This window comes from Manis pentadactyla, chromosome 1 (genome assembly GCF_030020395.1).
Source record: "Manis pentadactyla isolate mManPen7 chromosome 1, mManPen7.hap1, whole genome shotgun sequence".
NCBI lineage: Eukaryota > Metazoa > Chordata > Mammalia > Pholidota > Manidae > Manis > Manis pentadactyla.
Genome location: NC_080019.1, coordinates 220,388,225 through 220,405,715, shown reverse-complemented (window position 1 = coordinate 220,405,715; position 17,491 = coordinate 220,388,225). Strand labels below are relative to the sequence as shown.

The window sequence follows — 17,491 nt, the reverse complement described above, 5'->3', positions numbered from 1 at the left end:
AGAGCTCCCACTGAATCTGGGAGTGTTATATAGGTAGATAGCCCGACATGAGCAGGGGAGGAGGAGGGCGACTTCAGCTGGTCTTTATGTTCAACTAGATGTTTGCTTATATTCTACAAATTCTGTGTAAGCTGTTCTTGAAGGATGCCCAGTGAGAATATAGATACCAGACTGGCCAAAACTGGCTAGTTTCAACATGGAGGAGAAACTGACCCAAACTTCACCCCCAAATCCTTAACACAGTAAAAATCATGCCCCTCTGTCATTAGCATCGTGAAAATCACATCTCCACATGCCATGACAGTTCAGTGGGGACCCAATATAGTCAAAAAGCCCTGTGCCCAATCTGAGGGTGGAGCAAGCCCCAGCTCCAGCAGGACTGCACCTGTTCCTTTTGCAACCTAATCTTATTTTTTAAAAAGCCTTCTTTTGTTCCCTCAGCACAACCTCCTCTGGATCTGCCTGCACCCCACGTACTGGGTGAGTAGTCTTGTCTCTTCCTGAACTATAAATCTCCAAGTAAACTCTTAATGCTTAACAGCTTTCCTGCATCCATTCCCAAATTCTTCCTCACAAGCAGACCAAGGCCCTGTCTCTGGTAACAGAAGCAGACCGTGGCACCTGAGATCTTGAAGACTGAGAACATATCCTGGCCACAGACCCCTGCCCTTGCCTAGCGTGTGGTTTGTGGAGGCGTTTAAAGCAATGCTAGTCTGCAAGGAGCCAAGATGAAAACTGAAAGTGTTTAAAAGTTTATGACCTAATGACATGACTGCAACATCTAAGCATGGGATCATTTTTCTAGCAAATCATATTCATTGAATTCTACAAAAGCAACGTGCCTTCCACAGATTGGGTACAAATGGGAAACAACAAAAAGATTGGCTCCTCGCCACAAATAACTGAGACACGGCTTTAAAGCGTGTGTCTCTGAGCAGAGGCCCCTAAATAATATTGATTATGAATTATGATAAGGGTAGGGAAGACTGCTGAAAATGACTTCTGGCCTTTTGTGAGCTTTTGATCACAATCCTATTGACCCATCTTTGTGTCTTTCTGGGTCACACCTTGTGGAATATTAGCTTCATTTAAAGGAGTGCTGACTGTGTGAGCATGAGTCCTCTGCAGATGGCTGTCTTCCCCACTCAGAATTTGAGAAGAGCTTATCCCTTTCTCTCTCTCGCTTTTTTTTGGTGGGATAGGAAATATCAACGGAAAAGATGATGAACATTTTTCTTTGTTGGAGCATGAAAAGACACACACCATTCCCCCCTGCAACTGCAGCCTGTTTGGTGTCACTCACCAAACATAACGAACTCAGCACCTTACCTTGTGTACGCAGGACTTTGCATTCAGGAAAAACAGCTCCACGGTGGTTTTATCCTTCAGAAATGATATGCTCTCAATGTAAAACCTGAAAAACAGTAGAGAAGTTTGTTTCTTCAGTTTTCTCTTTTTCTCAGCATGATTTCATTTCCTCATTCAGTTTCCCCAAAAGCAGCATTTTGAGGAATTAGGGGACGGTTGTGCTGTTTTTGGCCTTTAAGAGAAATCTGCAACGTTTGTATGTATGTACCTACATGTGCATATATACACATATATGCAGATACAATCTCTCAAAAGAAGGTGAGTTAAAAAGAAATCCCAACTGCAATGGGAGGCACACAGTGTTCTCCATTTTATGACACACATTCAGGAGCCATTAATACCTCAGACAGCTTCAAAACAAAGCCCAGGTGAGCTCTGGGCGTTTAGAGCAGAAGCCAGCTGAGTAAGCACTATGAAACTGAACCCTCAGGCCTGTTTGTGGCTCAGTGGTTTTCAGACTTGGGGTGGGTGTGAGGACCCGATGTTTGCCTCGCCCCCGTCCGCCAGGCGAGTTTCACTCACACCCTCCCTCATTTCCTCTCATCTTCCCGGCCCTGGGCTTTCCCTTGGCCAGAAGCCAAGCCCTCAGCAGCAGTTAATCTTGGTCTTTTCTCATGCAAATCATAGTATTCTGGGTCTCAGTCGCCTGTCCCTCTTCTCCGCCTTCGCTTGCTCCATCTGTGAGGCCACAAATTGCAGGTCCCTGTCCTAGGAGGGCTCTGAAACAGCCCCAGACAGCGAGAGGGCACCGGAGCCCTTCACAACTTTCTGTTTTCAAAATCCTGTAACGATGAAGCTGGCCGGGGACGGCCGGCACTGTGCAGTAGGTAGTGGCCAGCTGCCGCCCCGAAGTTTTTCTCAAGTGTTGGAGCCTTGCTTAATGAATAATGCATGAAGATGCATAATGTCCCAAGACAGCTCACAGTGCAGTTCCTGGAGAGAACTTGTTCTCAAACTGATGATAGTCAAGATAAACCATGGCTAAAGCAACAGGGTGACCCTGCCCTTAGCTCTGCAGTCAGGCTTTGGGCATTTGCCCTTTCTTCTCCCCCTGCCCTTTGGCAATGACAAAACACTTGATAAATGAAATAAAGAAAAAAAAGGAAAAACAAAACAAAACAAAACTGAAAAAGGCCAAGAAACACTTTATCACTGAGATGGTAAAATCATTTGAAAAGTTCCACCTTGAATGTTGAATCATCAAGGGAAATTTCACAAAGAGAATAAATCCTTTTTATTTTTACTTACAAGGCTTTATCTCACTTATAGGTGAGATTAATGAAGACTGATTTGCGTTAGGTTTGTGAGAATAGAAAGTTAAGTACCAAGGCAGGGAAGGAAATGAGGAGGTGTGGGGGAAATAGGTTTTGGAATTAGAAAGATCTAGAATATGGAATCCCACCTCCATCCTTATTAGCTGTGTGGCCTTGGGCAAGTTAGTCAGCTTCTTTTTTGTCTTTTCTAAAATGGGTGTCATGACTGCATTTATCTCATAGGGTTTTAGAAGGATTAAATGAAGTATGTGTAAAACATTCAGTAAATATTAGCAATTATTAATAAAAATCGACTTTCTGGAATGTAATGCTACATGGCCTGGGGGAAGTGACTTAAGCTTGTAGTCTAAGATCCCTTGTGTATAAAGTGGACATAATTATGCTCACCTTGGAGGGCAGTTACACATTTAAATGAGATAAATTATTTATAAAGTACTCAATACAGTGCCTGGCATAGGTAGGGGTTCTAGAATTTCTAACTATTGTGGCTCAGTAAATCCTGCATTATGTTAAAGGCTTAACACAATGTCCTTAAAAGGACATGATGGGGTTTGAGCTATACCTGAAAGCCAGGGAAAAAAATGGAGATTCTGTGGGGTATAAAGAAATCCAGGTGGGGAAAATACTGCAGGTAAACGGCATCTCTTTTGGGTGTTGGATAAACATTCGTTATTTGGCTTCCAACGAGACATAATTCATCATGATCCGCATAGTCTCCCATGCTAATTTAGTTTCTCTGACTCCGGCCACTGCTGAACACACCAAGGATGGTCCCGTGGCTCAAAGGCAGCCAGTGAGTAAGCCGGCCTGGGAAGACAGCTCACCCACGAGAGCTTACAAGGGATGAGCAATGGACAGACCGACCACACATGACCTCTCAGACCAGGAGATAGAGAGACCAGTCAAGAAGGAAACAGTTGAGGCCGAAAGAGGTACTAAGCCGCAGCCACGAGGCCGAGAAAGAAGAACAAGAATCAGTACCTGAAGCTGATGGAGCAGAAGCAGCCGTGAGTTGTTGGAATGGTGAGCACAAAGCAAGGAGGAGTCTGCATCCTGAAGGACCTTCCAGGTCAACCAGGCGGTGGTGGTTGTTCCCTGCTTTCTTTGCTCTTCCATGTATTTTTATCTCTGTCAACTAACATACCCTGAGGAGTAGCTCCTGTTTCCTGGGCTCTTACTTGCTGGCCAGACCACGTGCCTAGGGCTTACCATGTACTCTTTTACTGAATTCTCACAACGCTGGATGGGAGATACCTATCATTGCTCCCATTTCACAGATGCAGAAGCCGTTTCTGAGATCAGCCTGCGTGGCAGGGCGAGGTCTGGATTGGGGTCCCTTTGACTCTATAGACAAAGCTTTTAAACAGAACCTTCTCCCGGGCTGCCTCTTGCTCACTGAGCCAGCACTTTTGCGGGAAGCAGAGTCCTCAGTTATTATGTGCTGTTCAATCCCATTAAAAGATAGGCTGAGAAACAAGACTAGTGCAATAGTATCTGTGTCAACATATAAACAAGTACATTGTTCCCTATTGTTTAAAAAGCAGACTAGAACCAGTAGATTCTGCATTAACCATGAAACACCTTTTAAAAAGTTGCGGTAGTTTCAGAAGGGGAAGGCTTTCCAAAGAAAGTGATCTCCCTGCCCGGTAAGAGTCCCTCATCAGTTAAGTAGAACACAGGGTCTGTTTCCTATGCCAAAATTTGGTGATTCTTTTTTTCTTTTACTTTTAATTATGTCATTATATACTTCTAACAGAGAAGGCTAGTATTTTAAAAAGCATAATCTCAGTAACTTTTCACCACAACACAATAATTTCTTAATATTTCATAATTCTTTAATAGCTAAAATCCAGCCCTAATTCAAATTTTCCTGTTGTCTCTAGACTTTTATTTAAATTGTGTGCTTATGTAAAAAAATAAATAATGCTGCAATGGTCTACAGCAGGAGTCACACATGCAAACCTTAAGGGTTGCTGGCTGCACGTAGAACAGCAGAGCACTTTCCTCTGCTCACTCCAACTCTTCCTCCAACATGTGAGCATGTGACCCAAGCTAGACTAGTGAGATTCTTTCACCTTGTAATATAAATGTGATTACAATGACCCAAAGATCGAGGATACTTGAAGCCTATTTGTTCTGCCAGCTGTACCCTGATGAAATTATCCACTGGCTTCTGCTCCCTAGATGCCTATACAAGCCTAGATTCCTGTCTTTTCTAAGGTCTTGTTAGTTCAGTTTCCTTCAATTTCGTTAGTTAGCCACAACCAAAGACTCCAAATTAATGGGGGTTCTTATGTGCTGGGGACTATACAAAGGGTTGTACAGGCACCATTTCATTTAAACTTCATTACAGTCAGATGCCATAGGTGGCAAATTATGGCTCCACTTTACAGATGAGAAAACTGAGATACAGATATGTAGTCACCTTCCTGAAGCCATACACATAGAGTGGTGGAGCCATGAGTCAAAGGACTGTCACACTTCTTTGTTCATATTCCACATCAATGTCATGTAATGCTTTCTGACAAACACAATGAAATGTAACACATACACAATGACACGGGTCCAATAGACAGATGCAATTAACTCAGTTTCAGAATCAAGAGGGAGGATGCCAAACTGAAATCCATAGGACTCAGTGTCACAGGACAGTAAATGTCCCATTGGACAACTGAGCTGAGTCTTAAAGAATGCATGAGTTCACTATGTAATAAAGGTAAGATGGCATTCCAGGAAGTGGGCATATTACCCAGACCAATCCTCTGGCTAGTCTTTGAGAGCTTAAGAAACCATATGCAGTGAGCTGGGTGGCTTAGCACCAGATCAATGTGTGGCTTGTCCAACTCTGAACAGATATCTTTATTCTAGAAACTGGGTTTGCCTTGTTTCTGAAGCCTGAGCCCCTGACTTTACTCTTGTTCCAGTAAACAGGCCCTATCTCGTTTCCCACTACTTCCTGGCAACCTGCCCTGTTCCATCTACCTTTCTACTTAGGCATCCAATTACCTGCTCTCTGAATCCACGATCCCATCTCTCCCTCAAGGGGGCCACTGTAATGACTTCATATTTACGGAGTGTATGAAAAATGCGTATGGTCCTTTGGGAGAATGGCTCCCCAGGCACACATATCAACATGTACCATGAAGTGAAAACACAACCTAGGGGTTCTTAATGAAATGAAATGGTCTATCCCAGACTCTCATAAAATAAAAACCTTCTGTTTCAGCCCTTTCCGGCAAAAAGATACTGTTTCTTTTTTGCATGCTAACTGTGAGTGATTTCACTAAAGTTTTGTAGAGTTGAAGCCCATGATTCAATTTTCAGCCTCAAAACAAATCCAGGCTCTTGGATGAGGCATGTGTCTGAGACAAACGTCATATAGCTTAACATGTATAATTTCTTGCCAATTTGCTTAGAGAGGTTTTATCTTTACTTTTCATACTCCTTCCATTAGCAGTATTTTTCCGTTCTTGATGGGACAGGTGCCCACCTGACCACTCATCAGTGATAACAGAGCATCACACATCAGTGAGGTGACCAAGATGGCTTGGAGGGGCGGCAGGCTACCAGCCCATCAGCCGGACAGATGCATGTCAAAAAGCAGAGAACACTGGTTGTTTATGACAGGCTGTTCTTTAACAGTCACTTACATGCAGGTGGCCAGTGTTTTTACCTTGTGTCATTTATTCATCAGGTCATAAGTCAATGCCATGGAAGTGGGGAGATACAAGTTGGAACCCCAGCTCTAATACAGATCCATCTTAGGGACTTGGGCCAACTATTCGACCTCTCAGTGCCTCATTTTCCTCACTTGCCCCACATACCAGAGAAAAAAGAGATGTTATAAGTGTGCTCAACACAGTAGGGGCATGTAGTTCAGCTGTCAGTGAGTGGTGGTGATCATTACTGTATTGTTATTATTCCTCCGTGTTGGGGAGACTATAATAAAAGGCTTTCACTTAGTTGAGAACCTCTTTAAAACTTTAACTGTAAGATCAAGAATGGAATTTCCAGGTGTCTTTCCTATGCACTTTCTCTCAAGGAAGGCAAATGCTACAGAAGTTGTCCATTTCATGCAGAATGGGAAAATGCTGTAAAATGAATGTTCTTCTGACCAGTTCTGACTTTTTCTCCCCAAAAGAACATATTTTCTGTGTTTTCCAGGGCCTTTGATATGTCAAGGAATTGGGCAAGAATTGGTCAGTTACTTCTGCATTCACCGCAATGCCGAGTTTGTGATCAGCATCCAGCACGTACTAAATGAACATGCCTCATTCTACGTTTCATTCAGTCAATGTGGGTCATTTCAGGCTCTCACTAGAGTCGCCTGCCTAAGTAGATTTCTATCAGATCCTAAACCACATTTTGAGCAGGGAGATCTCTTTTTATTTCTTATAATGACCCTGCGATGGCACAGTCTCACTTTATAATGTATGCTGAGGACAGCAGTGTGATTTAAGTGTCCTCACTTTCTCCAAGCACATCCCTTTCTCTGAGCTATAATGCAGTGCTGTGGGAGTCCCTGTGCTCCCTCGCATCTCTGGGAGGGGTGCAGTCTTGGAGAATTCCCCAAGGGAAGCACCATCTATTTCTACAGTGTGGCTCCACTGCCAGGAAAACTCTTGCTTCTGAATTTCCAGGCATCACTAGGAGAACCAGAGAAGGCCCTCCAGGGAAGCCTGCAGAAACCTGCCCCACTGCTTCTCTCCCATAGTATGACTCTGAGTTCTTCAGGGAAGGGCTAGAGGCCCAGAGGGCGAGGGCCTAGCTGTGACCTGTCCAACAGGGAAGGGAGTCTTCTGCCTCGGGCAACCTAAGGTGCCAGGGTCACATGGTGAATTCCAAGTGCTTCTTGCTTCAAAACTGCCAAATAGCCTGTTCCTATCCTTCCTGAGGAAGGTAGTACACATGCTCTGAGAAGGGAGCAGGAAGGGGTGGGAGAGGTGAGTTGGGTAGAGAGGTGATGGGTGGGCCTGGTGAACCATGAGACCCAATGAGGTCCACCACCCAGGGCAAGAGTGACTGGGGTCACCCCAAGTCAGACAGTCCTAAACTGTCCCTTTTCAAAGGCAATATATCCCTTTATGGAAACTTTTACCCATTGAACATATGGTGGAGGCAGTCTCTGTTATTTATATCATAAAAACAGTTACCATTTATGGAGGGTCTACATTACATGTTAACATGTATAATCATTCACCATCCCCTGTACTACCACCAGCTCCAGTTCCATCTTACAGGTGAGGAAACAGGTCCAGAGATGGTGCCAAAGCCACATACCTAATAAATGGAAGAGCTGGCATTTGAACCTGAGAATGATGCTAAAGCATCTTGATGGGTGGCATTCATTTGGCAATGCTGAGGACAGTTTTTGATTGCCCCGACTTGGCCTCTAGTGGGCAGAGGCCAGGGATGCTGCAAACATGTTATGGCATGGCGTAGCTCCCTCTGATGAAGAAGGACTTGACCCCAAATGCCAATAGTGCTGCTCCTGAGAAAGTGTGCACTAAAGGTCAAGTGTTTAATTTCTGCACTTTCCAGTTTTTTGCATCCTTCATAACACTAATTATTTCCTTCTGCCCTTTACATGTCCCCCTGCGGACAGATTACAGAGAAGAGTGAGCAGATCCCCAAAAATGATGTCTGATAGCTCATCAGGGAGCACACTGAAAACTATGATCCTGTAAGAAGCAGGAATCAAGACTGAGCATGAGTTCAGAAAGATTCTGTGTTTTTCTGGAACTCTCATGAATTAAGATGTTGGATCTAAAAGATGAAGGCTGCTCACCTACTTCTTGAAAGTTCAAGAATGGGTTAGGTCACTGAGAAGGTCACAGTCGATATTAAGGGAATGGACAGTCTAATTCTTCATGTTCTGTGATATTGTGCATTCAGATGGGAAAGTGGTGAGTGAGCAAAAAGCTGTGGCTGACTCACACACACGTCACATTTGCTATGCCCTAGGACTCTGAGTGGCCACTCAGAGGTACCCCTGAGCATTGTCTGTGACACTTGGGGCTGAGAACATGCCGCAAGGGAAAAAAATAGACAAGCAAAAGAAATAAAAATCATTCCCATGATCACTTTACCCAGAGATTAACTACTGCTAGCATTTTAAAATTAATTCTATTCATATTTTACAGAAGTGCAATCATGTTGCACATGGTTTTCTGGTCTGCTTCTGTCCTCCAGAATATATTGGGTGAAACTTTCCATATCAATAAATCACTTCATCAGAGACTTTACTGGTCATGGTTATGTTGTATTCCATATATTTAGAATATCTTTTAAAAATCAGGTGGAAGGTTGGGGACCCATGGGTTATAGCCACGATGCTTCCTTGAGTTAAACTCTTTTTAAAGGCAGAATGTTCCAGAATGGACCAGGGGATGCTGAAACACTGGAAATTTTTTTAAAGGCTCTGTGTTTGCAGCAACTTTGACAAAAGAATGTCAGTTTCCCCCCATATTTCCTCCTAGAAGTCTCCATTAATGCGGCATGTTTTCAGCCACAAGTGTGAGAGACAGTGTTCAGGGTTACCTCTGAGTGGACGGTCCTAGGGCATAGCAAAGGTGACTTGGAAAGAGGTGGAAGAAAGGGGAGGAGGAGAGGGAAGATCAGAAAGAAAAAAAAGCAAGAGGTAGTCAGAAGAATGAGGGGCTAAAAGACTGAGCTCTATCGTCACTGGGGCTGGGTGGTACCAGCCCGAGCCGCCTCCGCTTGGCCTCCCCCGAACGAATGGGAGCTTTTCCAATGAGGTCACGCCAAGTCCTTGCTCTCTGATTTAAATGCATTCGTGCTCACTCACTATCAAGCTTTTCAAATGCTCACATCTGGGCTGAATTACCAGAGGCCTGTGTGTTTGAGGAAGATAATTTACAGCAGCAAATAAAAACCCCTGGCCTGGAGAAGTACCCCCACAACCTGGGGGAGTTTGGACCCAAATGGAAATAGAGAATTGGTTAAATGAATTATGATGCATCCATAAACTATGGGGCCTCTATACACACATGTGTCACACACATATTAAGCACATATTATTGAGATTTTATAACTGAAGAAAAGACAAAGGCTTTCTTCAGGCTCATAAAAGGAGAACTAAGCATCCTCTCCTTAAAAGTTTTTCATTCCTCCATGCAAAGGAAGCATGTATTTTTGAGCTGTTCCCAGTGTCCTGGGGGATAATAACCAAGAAAAAGTCTTCCCCCCAAATCTGCTGGATCCCAGTGTTTCTTTCACTCAGGACTCAGTGAGACAACACAGGTCAAATTTTAAGCTCAGGGCCTGCCACAGGCTTAATACTACATTTCAACAGAGATGAAACTCCTTGAGAGCAAAGCTATGGGTTTTTTTTTTTTCATAAACACTATAATTGGAAATTTATTTTTTCTTGTATTTGCATAATGCTTTGCAAAATCACTTTGTATCCCCTGATCTCTAATTCTCAAAACCAACTTACTCAAGACCATATTTACCTTCTCTAGTGCACCAGAATCTAGACCAGGAATGTGGGGGATTTGGAGGCTGGAGGGGGGTGGGCTGGTAGTTTGGAAGATTTCCTAGGATGATTCAGATACACACCCCTGTCCCTCTGAGGAGGCTCTGACATACAATGTACTCTTTCTGTAACCTCTTTTATTAAAATGATCCATTGTTCACCATGAGAATGCCGTTAACTTAATGGAACCAATCTTCATTGTTGGCATTTGAAAATTTCCATTTGCAATGAAAATAATAGTGATGCACACCCTTGTAATATGCTGCCATCACAGGGAATCCTTTCTCACTGTGCATTAATTACTCAACTACAGCACCTCAGTGTCCCTAAATTTCCAGAATCTCCTATAGTGCCCAAATATCCAAAGAGAATCAAATGCTATCACTGGTTCTGTTCTTCAGTGGCTAAAAGTGCAACCAACACAGGTGATCTAGAGTGTTGGTGGTGGTACCTAGTGGGACGTAAATACCACCTCAGTTCTGTTTTCTCAACAGAGGAAGCTAGAGACCCTCTGAGAGGCAGCTGACTTCACTGGGGCGTATGCAACCCATTTGTAAGACCTCTAAACAAAATTCCACTCAGTGACCTGGGTGAGTTCACTTAATTCTTTGGTGTGTGCCTTTGCATTATAATTTCTTTAATTAACTTGGAGTAACAACAAATACTTAATTGGAAGACTATTATGATCTCACTATACTGTTGGGAAAAAAAACTTAAGCGAATAATTAAAAACTTGATAAGGACTTAAAACATGCAAGTAGTTAAGTGAAAGTAATGCCAAGTGATTAAGGGACGCTCCTGAGATAACACTCTGAGTAAGAGCTGAAGCTCCTTAATGAGCAGCAGGCTATTCCGGCATCTCAGGAACCCGCCTGGGCAAGATAGGGCAGCCGTATGAACTACCGCACAGATGCGAAGACAGCGTTTTCTCGCCCTGGCATTCTGAGACCGAAGTAGACCAGATACTAGCTGTCAAAGAACTACTTCACACATCTGGTTACTAAATCAACGGTACTTGTTAAATGCTCCAAAGACATATGATTTTGTGGGGTAGTTATGCTAGAGAAACACTCCATGTGTGCACAGATGAATGTGCAAGGATGTTAATTACAGCCTCAATTTTAATATAAATGATTGGAAATGGCCTAAGTGCTTAATAGGAGACTGGAGAGCTAAGTTACAGAAATGCACAGAAATAAAGCAGGTTTTCATATACCCAAGAAAAGATCTCCAGATAAAAAAAACAAGTAAGCCACCAACAACTTATTGTCCCTTTTTTCTCTAAGGGCTGCAAAATGGTGGTTGAAGTGTGGAAGAAAGATGATGCAGATCAATTTTTACCTTCCACTCTATACTTTCAGGCAGTTTGAAATGTTAAGAGTTATAATTCTTTATAAATAAAAAATATTGATTTATGTTGGGTCGTTTTGCCTATATAATACAAGACTACAATTCCTCTATTCTCTGACCCTGGTTTAATTACTAATATGCATTTCTCACCCTTGCTTGCTGGATTGGGTTTGTCGTTTCCTCTATTTCCACAGACACAGACATTCACGTCACAGTCTTTCCAGGAAACTCCTATGTTTTTCTTTAGGATTTTTGTGCACTTTTCCATACCAGCTATGCTACTTGGGTCTTAAAAATATGATTGTATTGGAATGAAAGAAAGTCTAAAGCAGATTTTAGAGCAAGAAGCAAAAAAACAAATTGGGGTTATCAATAGTTTTTTTTTTTTTACTAAGTAAGGTGCAGCTACCATCAACAAATACCATCCATTCATATAAAATGATCCTTTAAAGAAAAGTGTGGAACTCAACCTGTTGCCAGGTAATCATTATACCCCCAGCACCCCCCACCCCCCACAAAAAAACAAGAAGCTTCTACTATCATATCATAAAACAAAGCATAGTTCAACATCCAAAAAAATAACATAAGCTCAGAATACAGGGACATTCTTTAGGTAGATCTAGCTTTATGAAAACATATTTAGATTTATGGAAATTCTACAACCTTAGCTTATTTGATCATATTTGGCTTCAGACCAGGAAAACAAAATTTATCAGGAAATTTATCATTAAATCCAGGGCAGGAGGGAGAGAGGCTGTGCATAGGAAGGAGCTTTCAGAAAAACTGGTAATGTTTTATTTTTTAGCGAGGTACAGGAACATGGTATTACCTTTTATAACATTTTAGTTATCTTACAGTGTGAATAATTAATGTGCAAAAGTATTTCCATCAAGGGCAGGCTTTCACTGATTTAGCTGAATGCACCCATTTCAGGAGGAAATAACTGAGTCCCATATGTATGGTTAAGTGACTTGCCCAAGCAGAGCTCAGAGAACAAGTCAAGGGCTCTTTGCATTATCCTCAGCTGCCTCTCTGCATGCAAGCTGAATTCAGCTTTCTGCACTGTTAAGATAATTCTTTCTATGAGTACTTGTTTGCATTTTTTCTTCTATTCAAAGTAAGGCATGAAATCATATAAAATTCACTTACTTCTAGTCTCTAGAAAACACTCATAGAAAAAAATGTAATAATGAATGCTTGGCATATTTCAAATTATAAAAATCCTATAAGTATGTTTAGTTGGAAACAGACTTATGTATTATAATATATTATCTATGTTTTTTTGAGCTTCAAATTGATCCAATGGGCTTTGAGGACTAAAAGAAGGTGATTCTATCCTTCATCTTCAAAGAAGACATTTCTTTTCACAGTATCTGTGGTAACTTGGTCCCCAGACTAAGACAGTAGAGAATCTCTTTCACATAATAATATTTTCATAAGTACATTCTTTTTTATTCTCTATCTCTGATCACCAGAAACCTTTTTGTTTTTCAAAGGAAGTAGGGATGCTGGATATGTCTATGTATACATACCTCACAGCAAAGTGCAAAATGGTTGGGCCTGGTTTCTTGGGCAAATCATGGTCAAGAACTCGGTGATCTAACTGTAGCCAGTTCTGCTGACCTCTGTGAGAGCAAAGTAAAGAAAAAGGATTAAATAGCAACTCAGAGGAAGGTTCAGTAATACACAGTATTGGCAAAGCAGTGGGAAACAGTTGCTCTCATACACTGATGGTAGGTGTATAACCTATTGCAACTGGTTATACAAATTAGGAATTTCTTTTATTAAATTAAATTAAAAATTTTTATTAAGGTACCATTGATAATCTTATATGGAAATCAATATGGAATCTTTTAAAGGTTTCACATAAGTAACATTGTGGTTACTACATTCCCTCCTATTATCAAGTCCCCCCCCACATACCCCATTACAGTCACTGTCCATCAGTGTAGTTAGATGCTATAGAGTTACTACTTGTCTTCTCTGTGCCTTGTCCATGCCCTCCCTACATTATGTGTGCTAATCATAATACCCCTCAATCTCCTTATCCTTCCCTTCCTGCCCACCCACCCCACCCTCTTTCTCTTGGGTAATCGCTTGTCCATTCTTGGGGTCTGTGAGTCTGCTGTTGTTTTGTTCTTTCAGTTTTTGCTTTGTTATTATATTCCACAAGTGACTGAAATCATTTGGTACTTGTCTTTCTCTGCTTGGCTTATTTCATTGTGCATAATACCCTCTAGTTCCATCTATGTTTTCTGATTGCCATGGCTAGGACCTCCAGGACTATGTTGTTGGAAATAGTAGGGTTTGTTTTCTTCTTATGGCTGAATAATATTCCATTGTATATATGTACCACATCTTCTTTATCCATTCATCTACTGATGGACACTTAGGTTGTTTCCATTTCTTGGCTATTGTAAATAGTGCTGCGATAAACATAGGGGTGCATATGTCTTTTTGGATCTGTGATCTTGTTTTCTTTGGGTAAATTCCTAGGAGTGGAATTCCTGGGTCAAATGGCATATCTATTTTTAGTTTTTGAGGAATCTCCATATTGCTTTCCACAATGGTTGAACTAATTTACATTCCAACCAACAGTGTAGGAGGGTTCCCCTTTCTCTGCATCCTCGCCAGCACTTGTTGCTTGTCCTTTGGATGGTGGCGATCCTTACTGGTATGAGGTGGTATCTCATTGTGGTTTTAATTTGCATTTCTCTGATGATTAGCGATATGGAGCATCTTTTCATTTGCCTGTCGGCCATCTGAATTTCTTCTTTGGAGAAATCTGTTCAGATCTTTTGCCCATTTTTTAATTGGGTTATTTACTTCTTGGACGTTAAGGCATGTGAGCTCTTTATATATTTTGGATGTTAACCCCTTATTGGATATGTCATTTAAGAATATATTCTCTGATATTGTAGGATGCCTTTTTGTTCTACTGATGGTGTCCTTTGCTCTGCAAAAGATTTTAGTTTGATGTAGTCCCATTTGTTCATTTTTGCTTTTGTTTCCCTTGCCCAGGGAGATATGTTTATGTAAAAGTTGCTCATGTTTATATTCAAGAGAGTTTTGTCTATGTTTTCTTCTAAGAGTTTTATGGTTTCATGACTTACATTCAGGTCTTTGCTCCACTTCGAGTTTACTTTTGTGTATGGACTTAGATGGTAATCTAGTTTCATTCTCTTACATGTAGCTGTCCAGTTTTGTCAACATCAGTTGTTGAAGAGGCTGTCATTTCTCCACTGTGTATCCATCGCTCCCATATCATATATTAATTGACCATATATGCTTGGGTTAATATCTGGACTCTCTAGCCTGTTCCATTGATCTATGGGTCTGTTCTTGTGCCAGTACCAAATTGTCTTAATTACTGTGGCTTTGTAGCAGAGCTTGAAGTTGGGGAGCATAATCTCCCCTGCTTTATTCTTCCTTCTCAGGATTGTTTTGGCTATTCAGGGTCTTCTGTGGTTCCATATGAATTTTTGAACTATTTGCTCTAGCTCGCTGAAGAATGCTGTCAGTATTTTGATAGGGATTGCTTTGAATCTGTAGATTGCTTTAGGCAGGATGGCCATTTTGACAATATTAATTCTTCCTACCCATGAACATGGCTTGTATTTCCATTTAATGGTGTCTTCTTTAATTTCTCTCATGAGTGTCTTATAGTTTTTAGGGTATAGGTCTTTCACTTCCTTGGTTAGGTTTATTCCTAGGTATTTTATTCTTTTTGATGCAATTGTGAATGGAATTGTTTTCCTGATTTCTCTTTCTGCTAGTTCATTGTTAGTGTATAGGAATGCAACAGATTTCTGTGTATGGTCGAGGGGCAGAAGATGGCGGCATGAGTAGAGCAGCAGAAATCTCCTCCCAAAACAACATATATCTATGAAAATATAACAAAGACAACTCTTCCTAGAATAGAGACCAGAGGACACAGGACAACAGCCAGACCACATCTGCACCTGAGAGAACCCAGCGCCTCGCGAAGGGGGTAAGATACAAGCCCCGGCCCTGCGGGAGCCGAGCGCCCCTCCCCCCAGCTCCCGGCGGGAGAAGAGCAGGCAGAGCGGGAGGGAGACGGAGCCCAGGGCTGCCGAACACCCAGCACCAGCCATCCGGGCCAGAGTGCAGGGCGCTCGATACTAGGAAAACAGGGCAGCAAGAACAGTGAGCGGGCACTGGAGGCCGGGTGCCGGAGGACATAAGAAAAGCGCGCGACCATTTTTTTTTTTTTCTTTTTTGCTGTTTTGTTTTGGCAAGTGCTTTTTGGAAGTCTTAAAGGGATAGGGACCCTATAATAGGGAAAGAGGGCAGCAAGACCGGTGAGCAGAGGCCCGAGGCTGGCACCGGAGAATAGAGAAAAACGAGCGACCACCTTTTTTTTTTTTAAATTAAAAAAAATTTTTTTTTTTTTTTTAATTTAAAAATTTTTTTCTTTTTTTTTTTTTGGTGGTCGTTGTTTTGCTTTGGCGGGTGCTTTTTGGAAGTCTTAAAGGGGCAGGGCGGGTCACTTAATCCAGAGGTAGGGAATCCGGGGATCTCTGGGCACCCTAACCCCTGGGCTGCAGGGAGCAGGGAGGCCCCTTACGGAGATAAATAGCCTCCCAGCCGCTACCCCACCAACGCGACTCCACCATTTTGGAGTAGCTGCCCGAGCCAGGCCACGCCCACAGCAACAGCGGAGATTAACTCCATAGCAGCCGGGCAGGAAGCAGAAACCCTGTTTGCACGCAGCTGCACAGCACAAGCCACTAGAGGTCGCTGTTCTCCCAGGAGAGGAGGGCCACAAACCAACAAGAAAGGAAGTCCTTCCAGCCGTCACTCGTCCCAGTTCTGCAGACTATTCCTATCACCATGAAAAGGCAAAGCTACAGGCAGACAAAGATCACAGAGACAACACCAGAGAAGGAGACAGACCTAACCAGTCTCCCTGAAAAAGAATTCAAAATAAGAATCATAAACATGCTGACAGAGATGCAGAGAAATATGCAAGAGAAATGGGATGAAGTCCGGAGGGAGATCACAGATGCCAGAAAGGAGATCGCAGAAATGAAACAAACTCTGGAAGGGTTTATAAGCAGAATGGATAGAATGCAAGAGGCCATTGATGGAATTGAAATCAGAGAACAGGAACGCATAGAAGCTGACATAGAGAGAGACAAAAGGATCTCCAGGAATGAAACAATATTAAGAGAACTGTGCGACCAATCCAAAAGGAACAATATCCATATTATAGGGGTCCCAGAAGAAGAAGAGAGAGGAAAAGAGATGGAAAGTATCTTAGAAGAAATAATTGCTGAAAACTTCCTCAAACTGGGGGAGGAAATAATCGAACAGACCACGGAAATACACAGAACCCCCAACAGAAAGGATCCAAGAAGGACAACACCACGACACATAATAATTAAAATGGCAAAGATCAAGGACAAGGAAAGAGTGTTAAAGGCAGCTAGAGAGAAAAAGGTCACCTATAAAGGAAAACCCATCAGGCTAACATCAGATTTCTCAACAGAAACCCTACAGGCCAGAAGAGAATGGCATGATATATTAAATGCAATGAAACAGAAGGGCCTTGAACCAAGGATACTGTATCCAGCACGAATATCATTCAAATATGACGGTGGGATTAAACAATTCCCAGACAAACAAAAGCTGAGGGAATTTGCTTTCCACAAACCACCTCTACAGAACATCTTACAGGGACTGCTCTAGATGGGAGCACTCCTAGAAAGAGCACAGCACAAAACACCCAACATATGAAGAATCGAGGAGGAGGAACAAGAAGGGAGAGAAGAAAAGAATCTCCAGACATTGTATATAACAGCTCAAGAAGCGAGCTAAGTTAGGCAGTAAGATACTAAAGAGGCTAACCTTGAACCTTTGGTAACCACGAATTTAAAGCCTGCAATGGCAATAAGTACATATCTTTCAATAGTCACCCTAAATGTTAATGGGTTGAATGCACCAATCAAAAGACACAGAGTAACAGAATGGATAAAAA

General features: G+C 42.2%; 1 protein-coding gene across 5 annotated transcripts in view; it reads right to left on the bottom strand.

The window, feature by feature from the left end:
- Nucleotides 1–17,491, bottom strand: part of FRMD4B (FERM domain containing 4B) — a 322,173-nt gene that overhangs the window by 88,495 nt on the left and 216,187 nt on the right. For all 5 annotated transcript variants that reach the window (XM_057507519.1, XM_057507504.1, XM_036877716.2 and 2 more), the window contains 2 exons: nt 13,023–13,115; nt 1,330–1,414 (listed from right to left, as the gene is read on the bottom strand). In XM_057507519.1, the coding sequence (XP_057363502.1) occupies nt 1,330–1,414; nt 13,023–13,115 (178 nt within the window). The remainder of the gene's footprint in view (nt 1–1,329; nt 1,415–13,022; nt 13,116–17,491) is intronic.